Raw genomic sequence first — 12132 nt, forward strand, 5'->3', positions numbered from 1 at the left:
GGTCCCAATTCGTGCAGCTGTAACCTCTTAAAAACGTGTGTCTCTGGTCCATAAAACATGATTCTGGATTAATCTGTCGAAAATATAGCAAGCCCGTTTGTTGTGACGGAGTTCTCACTTCCTCATCTGGTCGCTTCCCTAGAATGGCCTGTTTCTATAATATATTCAGAACTAACAGTTCCCATTGGCCGCTGAGGGAGAGCCCGCCCCAGGCTCCCAGCGGCCAATCAGATTAGCGTCTGTGGACCAGCACGTTAGGTTGCGAGTTATCGTTAACTTAACGGTAATACGCTAAAGAGGACATCTCAAAATGCCTAGACTTACCGAATGCACATCTGCAGTTGCTGGATCACGTACAGTTGGCGTCGCTCCAGCTAGAAGTGTTAATTTTGTGGCTATAGACTAAATGGTGCAGGTAGCTTGTGTGAGAGGGACCCGCGCAGTATGCAGGAGGAAGCTAGTGACGTCGTAATTCTCTCCAGATTCCTCTCTGGGCAAACGACGCGTTTGGGGGTGTGGCTTGGAGGAGACTGCAGGGGGACGCTGGATAGGGACAAATCCAACTGTGGCAGTTCTGAGCGTGTGAGCACTCATTACAGGGAGGGCTGACAGCAGTATATATGCATTTACAAGTAAAAACAGCTTTTGCACGGAATGGGACCTTTAAGATAACTAGAAATATTGCTTGATTTGCGTGCTAATTTCTAGCATGCCTCGCACGCTTCGTGTGCTCGCCTGCTCAACTGCAGTTAAGCAATTGTGTGCCGCCTCACCTCTCTGCCTTATTATATACTGAGATTCACCTTTTACTTTGACTGTATGCGGGGTCTGAAATGAACACGCGCCAAACATCAAGTACCACTAAAATTTGCTTTTTGGCATAAATGACACCGGCCCCACTGGCTGGCAACTTTTTAAAACGATAACCTTTGAAAGTCTCAGTTGTCGTTGGTCTTTGCCTGCTCTCCAACTTAGAAATTAAGCTTCAACATTCTCCATTATAATTTGAATTCTGCTGGACTTGATTAATTAAGCTTTAATTTATGCTTCAATTTATGTTTCGTCGCGCAACACTTTTGAAACCGCCTATCGACAAATATCACATCAGAAGAGACAGAAAAAAGTGTCGAGAGACAGTTTCAAAAGTGTCGCGCGACAAAGCATAAATCAAGACTAACATTACATAAGTGGCGAGCTTTAAATTAACACGCCTAACTGATTCTATACACAAAATAGCATTGAGAGACTACTGTAGGCAAGGCAAGTTTATTTAAATTGCACATTTTATACACAAGGCAATTTGAAGTGCTTTATATAAAACATTAGATAACATTTTAAAAGCAATATAAATTATTTCTGTCTGGCAAAAAGTATTTTTGGCATGTGAGTGTTTGAGTCACTCCAACCCAGGCTATTGACCCGAATAACATGTGAAACCTGACCCTGAACCCCTACAGTCTGCTGCTCCACTGATCCATATGTCCCGTTGACCTCATTTGATCCAATGACACAGTACTGGGACATTCCTCGCAGCTGTTACTGCCAACCTTGTTGCATCCTGCAGTTATCGTCAGCTCCGCCTCCCTCAGAGCCGTCTGCAAGGCCAATAGTGTGACAATGGGACATATCACAGCACAACATAACAGCACCGTTATCCTGAAATGTAATCACTACTGATTCTCATGTTCACCAAACAGTTTACACACAGCCTGATGTTTTGGAGACAGGGCCACTGCTAGGCTTCCTGGTGCCCGGGGACATGATGATCTTAAATGCTTAAAGGATTAAAGGATCTTAAAAACCTTTATTTCTCAGCCTCTGCACTAGATGGAAACATGAAATAAAAACATTTGAGAGCTTAAACCTTTGGCTTTCATTGGAAATTGGGCATTTGGCCCTAATGTTCATTAAAGGCCCACTGCAGTCAGTTTTTCTACCTGTGTAACATTTGGTGTTCCATGTCAAACGCACATGAGCGCGCGCCGTATAATCTACCTGTGTAACGTTTGGTGTTCCATGTCAAACGCACATGAGCGTGCGTCGTATAATCTACCTGTGTAACGTTTGGTGTTCCATGTCAAACGCACATGAGCGCGCGCCGTATAATCTACCTGTGTAACGTTTGGTGTTCCATGTCAAACGCACATCAGCGCGCGCCATATAATCGCACGTCATCATTTATGCAAAGAATTTACATTGATAAGAACCGAAGGCTAATAGCCTGTTCTACTGCAGCATAATGACTGCAGCGTTGTAAAAGAAAAAAGAACAGCTTCGCCTCTTGCCTTGACTTTACTCTTTGTCTGCGCCCACACTGGAAATACTGGGGGGAAAAAACATTCATTTAGAAGTCACAATATTGCTTATTATCAACAAATAAACAAATCAACTAACCCTAACCCAACAAATATCAAAGCTGATGGGCTTTATGGAAAGAGCGTACCTCGAACAGTTATATCAAATTGGTCATTCAGTGGCATTTTACGCCAACGTAACTAACGTAGCTAACAGCTAGCTAATGCCAGAGGTTAACGCTAACTATTTACTGTATATTGCATTATCTGTCTATGATACGTCAGACGTCCATTATTATGTCTGACGTCATCACCTGTTTTTAGCAGCACCTTCATTTTTTTTACTTTGAGCACGAAATGAGGTTATTTGTCCAAAACAAAATACTGGCGAACAGTGTGGCTAATCAACAGACCAGGTCTCAACACATGAAATGTCTTAAAAATGAAAAATACACCGGGGCTTTGATATATACTTTTTTTAATCAATAAAAAAACAAACAAAAAATCATTTCTAATGGCTTTTAAATTATGTTAATGAATTAGGGCAAAGGTAATTATTTCCAAATAATGCCTTAATCGCTCAGGTCATCAGCCATTTTCACTGTCTGAAGCACAGCTGGAAAACTGAAATCGGGAGGGGCTAAACCTTTGACCTTATTTGTAACAGACTAAACCATTTTTGCATTACAGGGAGGGAAAGTCAAATTGTTTTTGACCACTATATCAAGGAAAATTAACAAGATAAAAAAACAAGCTTTTATGTGACTCACAAATACAAAAGTTTAAAAAAATAGGCCTATTTTGACAAATTATTCCAGCAGATTATATTTGGTGCCCTTTTTTATCAGTACAGTATGTTTATTAAAGTATTATTATAAGTAAATGTGTTACAAGAAAAACATCATCATAAGCCAAGTGGCAATAACCGCATAAAAAAATCATGGGGTACGCCCAAAAGGGCCCTCTAAAAAATAATAATAATAAGGGCCCCTTTGGAGCCCCCCCCCCCCCCCACCCCCAGGACCCAGGACAACTGGTTGGGTGCCCCCACCCCCACCCCCACCCCCACCCCCACCCCCTGGTCTGTTTTGCACAGGTTCCTGGGACAGCTGTAGCGGTCCATTCTTACATGTGTTTCAGTTCAAATCTCTTCATGAGCTCAGGCAATAACTTCTAGTTCTAGTATGACTTTACTTTTTCAAAATTTGCCATTCAGTGCATCCTTTATTTATTCTTAGTTTACACCATCACTTTTTTTTTTACTTGTAATTGAAGTCATTTGGGATATGAACAGTTGAGTGCATAGTACTGTAGCAAATCCAGACTAAACCTTAATGAATAAGAACTATGCATGAGTGTATTCTGACATGCATAATATAACATTATCAGATTAACCTTACTGACATTAGTTTAGAGTTGGAGTGTTGTTAGCCACTCAGCCCCCATCTCCCTCTGACAGGGCAATCAAAATGTCGCTCATTTTAAAAATAGGACTATGAGAAATCAGTTTAACAGTAACTCGAGGCAACAGGTGCGAGGCGATGAGCTCACCAACAGGATTAGACCTCTTAACATCTCAAATCACCCAACTGACAAATTTGGTTGGGTTCTGTTCTGTGAACATTTGCAAGTGCAACAGCTGCTGCTGCAAACAATGACAATAACGACGACCATGAAAACGCAGCATTATGTCATTCGAGGCGAGACATGCGCTTATCAGTGGAAACGGTCCGAGCTCTGGGCCGTGGAAACTGGAAACTTGGACGCGGCCAATCAGGAAATGTAACATAACTCCATTGTTGTTCGTGACCAAGTGGAAGCTCGGTTGGAGGTGTTGATTGTTGTGTTATCGGGACAGAACACGTGTTGCTTTCCGTGTTATTATGGCATCTTGCCCCCCTCCCCCTTCTTCTCTGTCCGGTGTGGTCGTTTTTATGTCACTCATACTACCCCTTCCCCCTCCCTCCCCCTCCAGGTGGCTTTTTCTTTGCTAAGCCCATGAGGGAAAACAAGTATTTGACAATGATGGACCCGTTCCAGCAGAAATATGGCAACGTCCTTAGCAGTCTGCTAATCATTCCTGCACTGGTGGCAGATGTCCTGTGGGTGGCACGCACACTCGTCAGCCTAGGTAAGTTACTTTGCATTTACACACACACATACACACACACACACACACACACACACACACACACAGTGAGATTATTCAGTGCCATGCTGTTTATTGTACTAGTTAAAGGAACACGGCAACATTTTGCGAGATTCGCCTATTTGCCATCCTCCCGATAGTAAGATGAGAAGATAGATGCCCTTCTCTTCTCTGTGCATTTAGTAGAAAAATAGAGACCTGCCCCTCCTGCTAGTTAGCTTAGCACAATGAATGGTAGCCTATGGTACCGGCTAGCCTACCCCCGTTAAGTCACCATAGACACTTTCCAACAGCTCCAAAACGCTCATATGTACATGTTGTGACTCATGCATTCACCATGTTATGAAATAATAATGCAAAATGACGAGACATTGTAATTTTCAAAGCAAATACATAGCCGGTGGCGGTATGGATTTAACTCGCCTACGGATTTAGCTCGGGGGTCCTGCGACTACCGATGACGTTGCGGATTATGATTCGCTGTAGCCCGAGCTGGCTGTGTAGGCCCCGCCCCTAGCCCGATCTGAACGGCTCTGAAGATCTACCAGCGTCAAGTGAATTTCACTTCCGATTTGCCTTCAAAGTAAAAGCATGATAAAGTAAAAAAAAAAATACAATAGAAATCGAAGTAGAAATCTAACTATGAGACCAACATAATGAACATAAGAACACTAATACTGTATGAACCTCTAGTTTAATGTTTGAATGAAAATAGACCTACAAAGGAGACCGTGTGTTATTTCTTGACTAAGCTTTCTACACTAATAGCTAATATTTTTGCAAGTGTAAAAAAATTAAGTGACTTATATGGTCGATTACTTCTTTATTTAATGGGAAAGCTTATTAAAACCGTATTTGCCTTGTTTTGAGCACAGGATGTGTGCAGAAATCTCCAGCTCACGCTGGTCAATAGACGGTACCTCTCACCTGATTATGGCCTCTCGGAAGACATCAAGAGAAAAGATTATCAAGCTATAGGTGACCCATTATACAAATTAATGGATGATGTGGTCTTGTGAAAAGTAGGTACTTCTGCAGATATAGCTTGTGAAATGTCACATGAGCCACACACACACACAATCTTATCAAAAAGGGGGTCTGTGGTCTCATTTGTCTCAGTTTAGGCGGTCCTTGATGTGGATAAGTTTACAGCTCTGGTTCTCTATTTGTTATTTTCAGCTGCAAATAATTTATATACATGTACGCTGAGGTCTGCTTCTGTTATCACAAATAAAGAAAAAGAATGATCAGAGTTCAAGGTAATTGTGAACAGTTATTAAACATGTCTCAAACTATGCCGTGTTTGGTCCTTGCATTTGTGGAAAAGGTCCTTGAAAGGTCATTGGGTTTTATGTTGAGGAAGCTGTGTGAACCCTGTATAATCTATGCTGCTAAAGAATATGTTGGCTAAAGCCTAACAATGTCATTGAGTGGCTAGCTAACTAAAACCACAATATCACAAGTCACAGACATTTTGTGCATCACTTTAGACTCCAACCAGCCGTTTATAGTGGTGAAACAATGGGTAAAACACAATATTAGGACTTCTGTTTCATGCCAAGCTAACACAAGCTAGATGAAGGTCCCTCCATGAATGATGAATGATGAAGGTCCCTCCATGTTGATAGTTTTCCCCGAGTTCGGTTACATCCCCTGGGTTGATCTGGCTGGTAAATTGGCTGGCTAACTACGTAGCAATTTGTTAGCAAACAAGCTAACATTGATATCTATCAGGCAAGCTAACCTTACCTATAGCAACTAAAACAGTCAATGGTGGTCAAGCTAACATCTAATCTTATAAATGCATCTATATATCAATGTTAGATCTGCTAATGCGGACAAATGTCAAGCTAATGTGACTGTAAAGGGCTCTATTTATTTATATGAACAAAAAAATAGAATGTGACTGAAGTGGGTCTGGGTTGACTTTATAGTATTGTCGTACATCATGAATGGGGATCACTTGGGTGGCAATTGTAAATAGTCTAGCAATGAGAAGATAATACAATCCAGTAGATGGCGGTAATGCAACTATTCTATGGATGCCAACCACCATTAAACACTAATAAAGAAGAAGAAAAAAGAACGCGACTGTTCGGCCGCTGCAGCCAATCATAACGCGTGAAGTAGTGATGCCATCTGTAGTTGCAGGACCCCCCGAGCTATTGCTGTAGCCCGAGCTAAATCCGTACCTACACCGGAACTACTTTCCTGACAAAACCGCTGGGCTTCCGGCTATGTATTTGCTTAAAACATTTTCATACAACATGTACATAACATTGGTGACTTAACGGCGTAGGCTAGCCAGTACCATAGACTACCATTCATTGTGCTAAGCTAACTAGCGGAAGGGGTGGGTTGCTACTTTTCTACTACACGCACAAAGAAGAGAAGGGTATTTATCTTCTCGTCTTACTATCGAGAATCTGTCAAATACGTATGTTCCTTTAATGGCTGCTGCGTTCTTTGATGTTTTTTCACATCAGTGGAAGACAAACCTATATCTGCACCTCAACACATTACGTGTTGTTTGAATACATTTTTGCGCAGACACAGTTCTAGATATTTTACACATAAGCCATTCAATTGCTTTAGTACTTATAATAAGGTCTTGAATCTGATAGTTTTGAATAACAAATACCTTTACTTTGTTCATAAAGGGTTGCGTCATGCTGTTAAACTGAAGAAGAAAACAATAAATACAGAAAATAATTTTAGTGTTCAAATGTTGTTCAAATGTGTTCATTTCAAATGTTATTTCTTTTAGTTGGGAGAACTAATGTAAAAAATTATATAACAGTCAAAAAAACATTTATGACTATTATAATTTTGATACCGGTATCAAATTCAAGGTACCGGCACTGGAAATGTTCAAATGATTTCCAGCCCTATACTGTAGGTACAAAAGCATACAGGCATGTTAAGTAGCCTGTGTGCCGCACTGTTGATGATTTCCTCTGCTACTCTGACTAAATGTATGAAACACATTCTCACATCAAGGAGTGAGAAAATGCAAATGTTGACCCATGACAGCGCAATGAGGGTCATTCACTGAAATAACTGGCGTTATTTCTAACATTCTGTAGTGCGGAAAAATACTCCAGCTGTGGTTATTTGACAATTGAAGTGGGCTCATTGTGATGCTGTTTATGTAATGGTATTATTGTTTATTCTGCAAATTATGAATTCACTGTGTATGGGTGTGGCTGTGGTGTGGTGTGGTGTGATGTGGTGTGGTGTAGATGTGTGTTTACGCGCATTGGTGGATGCAAGTGTCCGTGTGCACCGCTACGTGTGTGTGCGTGCGCGCGTGCGTCCTTGTGTGTGTGTGCGCGCGTGCATGCATGTGTGTGTGTGTGCGTGTGCGTGTGTGTGCTTGCGTGTGGTGTGTGTGAGAGAGATAGAGAGAGAGAGAGAGAGATAGTGTGTATATTGTTCTCTTGTGTGTTTTTTAATGCTGTTTTCTTTTCCAGTTTTTTGAAAATGGGGGTTAAACAACGAGCAGCCTGTTGATTGTGAAAGGTGATCAATTATTCAAACCAGGTTGAGTCTCAAGAGACTTCTTTCCATTCTTTGTTCCAAAGCTCTGACTGAGCTGAGGCACAGATAAAACACTGTTACTGTAACACTGTTTAGTTATCATGACTGAGCTGAGGCACAGATAAAACAATGTTACTGTAACACTGTTTAGTTATCATGACTGAGCTGAGGCACAGATAAAACAATGTTACTGTAACACTGTTTAGTTATAATGACTGAGCTGAGGCACAGATAAAACACTGTTACTGTAACACTGTTTAGTTATCATGACTGAGCTGAGGCACAGATAAAACAATGTTACTGTAACACTGTTTAGTTATCATGACTGAGCTGAGGCACAGATAAAACAATGTTACTGTAACACTGTTTAGTTATCATGACTGAGCTGAGGCACAGATAAAACACTGTTACTGTAACACTGTTTAGTTATCATGACTGAGCTGAGGCACAGATAAAACACTGTTACTGTAACACTGTTTAGTTATCATGACTGAGCTGAGGCACAGATAAAACAATGTTACCGTAACACTGTTTAGTTATCATGACTGAGCTGAGGCACAGATAAAACAATGTTACTGTAACACTGTTTAGTTATCATGACTGAGCTGAGGCACAGATAAAACAATGTTACTGTAACACTGTTTAGTTATCATGACTGAGCTGAGGCACAGATAAAACAATGTTACTGTAACACTGTTTAGTTATAATGACTGAGCTGAGGCACAGATAAAACACTGTTACCGTAACACTGTTTAGTTATCATGACTGAGCTGAGGCACAGATAAAACAATGTTACCGTAACACTGTTTAGTTATCATGACTGAGCTGAGGCACAGATAAAACAATGTTACTGTAACACTGTTTAGTTATCATGACTGAGCTGAGGCACAGATAAAACAATGTTACTGTAACACTGTTTAGTTATCATGACTGAGCTGAGGCACAGATAAAACAATGTTACTGTAACACTGTTTAGTTATCATGACTGAGCTGAGGCACAGATAAAACAATGTTACTGTAACACTGTTTAGTTATCATGACTGAGCTGAGGCACAGATAAAACACTGTTACCGTAACACTGTTTAGTTATCATGACTGAGCTGAGGCACAGATAAAACAATGTTACTGTAACACTGTTTAGTTATCATGACTGAGCTGAGGCACAGATAAAACAATGTTACTGTAACACTGTTTAGTTATCATGACTGAGCTGAGGCACAGATAAAACAATGTTACTGTAACACTGTTTAGTTATCATGACTGAGCTGAGGCACAGATAAAACAATGTTACTGTAACACTGTTTAGTTATCATGACTGAGCTGAGGCACAGATAAAACAATGTTACTGTAACACTGTTTAGTTATCATGACTGAGCTGAGGCACAGATAAAACAATGTTACCGTAACACTGTTTAGTTATCATGACTGAGCTGAGGCACAGATAAAACACTGTTACTGTAACACTGTTTAGTTATCATGACTGAGCTAAGGCACAGATAAAACAATGTTACTGTAACACTGTTTAGTTATCATGACTGAGCTGAGGCACAGATAAAACAATGTTACTGTAACACTGTTTAGTTATCATGACTGAGCTGAGGCACAGATAAAACAATGTTACTGTAACACTGTTTAGTTATCATGACTGAGCTGAGGCACAGATAAAACAATGTTACTGTAACACTGTTTAGTTATAATGACTGAGCTGAGGCACAGATAAAACACTGTTACTGTAACACTGTTTAGTTATCATGACTGAGCTGAGGCACAGATAAAACAATGTTACTGTAACACTGTTTAGTTATCATGACTGAGCTGAGGCACAGATAAAACAATGTTACTGTAACACTGTTTAGTTATAATGACTGAGCTGAGGCACAGATAAAACAATGTTACTGTAACACTGTTTAGTTATCATGACTGAGCTGAGGCACAGATAAAACAATGTTACTGTAACACTGTTTAGTTATAATGACTGAGCTGAGGCACAGATAAAACACTGTTACTGTAACACTGTTTAGTTATCATGACTGAGCTGAGGCACAGATAAAACAATGTTACTGTAACACTGTTTAGTTATCATGACTGAGCTGAGGCACAGATAAAACAATGTTACTGTAACACTGTTTAGTTATAATGACTGAGCTGAGGCACAGATAAAACAATGTTACTGTAACACTGTTTAGTTATCATGACTGAGCTGAGGCACAGATAAAACAATGTTACTGTAACACTGTTTAGTTATAATGACTGAGCTGAGGCACAGATAAAACAATGTTACCGTAACACTGTTTAGTTATAATGACTGAGCTGAGGCACAGATAAAACAATGTTACTGTAACACTGTTTAGTTATAATGACTGAGCTGAGGCACAGATAAAACAATGTTACTGTAACACTGTTTAGTTATCATGACTGAGCTGAGGCACAGATAAAACAATGTTACTGTAACACTGTTTAGTTATCATGACTGAGCTGAGGCACAGATAAAACAATGTTACTGTAACACTGTTTAGTTATCATGACTGAGCTGAGGCACAGATAAAACAATGTTACTGTAACACTGTTTAGTTATCATGACTGAGCTGAGGCACAGATAAAACAATGTTACCGTAACACTGTTTAGTTATCATGACTGAGCTGAGGCACAGATAAAACACTGTTACTGTAACACTGTTTAGTTATCATGACTGAGCTGAGGCACAGATAAAACAATGTTACTGTAACACTGTTTAGTTATCATGACTGAGCTGAGGCACAGATAAAACAATGTTACTGTAACACTGTTTAGTTATCATGACTGAGCTGAGGCACAGATAAAACAATGTTACTGTAACACTGTTTAGTTATCATGACTGAGCTGAGGCACAGATAAAACAATGTTACTGTAACACTGTTTAGTTATAATGACTGAGCTGAGGCACAGATAAAACACTGTTACTGTAACACTGTTTAGTTATCATGACTGAGCTGAGGCACAGATAAAACAATGTTACTGTAACACTGTTTAGTTATCATGACTGAGCTGAGGCACAGATAAAACAATGTTACTGTAACACTGTTTAGTTATAATGACTGAGCTGAGGCACAGATAAAACAATGTTACTGTAACACTGTTTAGTTATCATGACTGAGCTGAGGCACAGATAAAACAATGTTACTGTAACACTGTTTAGTTATAATGACTGAGCTGAGGCACAGATAAAACAATGTTACTGTAACACTGTTTAGTTATAATGACTGAGCTGAGGCACAGATAAAACACTGTTACTGTAACACTGTTTAGTTATCATGACTGAGCTGAGGCACAGATAAAACAATGTTACTGTAACACTGTTTAGTTATCATGACTGAGCTGAGGCACAGATAAAACAATGTTACTGTAACACTGTTTAGTTATAATGACTGAGCTGAGGCACAGATAAAACAATGTTACTGTAACACTGTTTAGTTATCATGACTGAGCTGAGGCACAGATAAAACAATGTTACTGTAACACTGTTTAGTTATAATGACTGAGCTGAGGCACAGATAAAACAATGTTACCGTAACACTGTTTAGTTATAATGACTGAGCTGAGGCACAGATAAAACAATGTTACTGTAACACTGTTTAGTTATAATGACTGAGCTGAGGCACAGATAAAACAATGTTACTGTAACACTGTTTAGTTATCATGACTGAGCTGAGGCACAGATAAAACAATGTTACTGTAACACTGTTTAGTTATAATGTCTCAATTCTGTGTGACAACTTCAGGGGATGCTCCTCACTCCTCAATCCCTCAAGTGAAATCTCCCATAAATGTTATTGGGACACGGCCCTCTGGGTAGGGCACTATATAGTGCCTCCTCTGGTCAGCCTGCACATGTATCGGAGGAAGCACGTGCTAGTCTATGGCTCTCCCCAGATCGGCAGAGGGGGTGGAGCAATCACCGGGACAGCAGGGGGAATTGGCCAAGTACAACTGGGGAGAAAATGTGAGAAAATCTGAAAAACATGTTATTGGGACAGGCCTTACATGCACATGTCTGACACGCGTGACACACACACACTACACACCACACAAACACACACACACACAAGCACTTGACACCCCTGAGAGTGAGCGGAGCACTTGGGAGTGCTGTTGCCGGGAGACTGTTGATG

The 12132-nt window shown here is 40.2% G+C and overlaps 1 protein-coding gene across 1 annotated transcript in view; it reads left to right on the forward strand.

The window, feature by feature from the left end:
• Positions 1 to 12132, forward strand: part of LOC310793851 (high affinity choline transporter 1-like) — a 39913-nt gene that overhangs the window by 11532 nt on the left and 16249 nt on the right. Inside the window, exon 4 of the mRNA XM_083655744.1 lies at positions 4270 to 4425. Within this exon, the coding sequence (XP_083511870.1) occupies positions 4270 to 4425 (156 nt within the window). The remainder of the gene's footprint in view (positions 1 to 4269; positions 4426 to 12132) is intronic.

This window comes from Poromitra crassiceps, assembly GCF_964638095.1.
Source record: "Poromitra crassiceps genome assembly, chromosome: 19".
Taxonomy (NCBI): Eukaryota; Metazoa; Chordata; class Actinopteri; order Beryciformes; family Melamphaidae; genus Poromitra; species Poromitra crassiceps.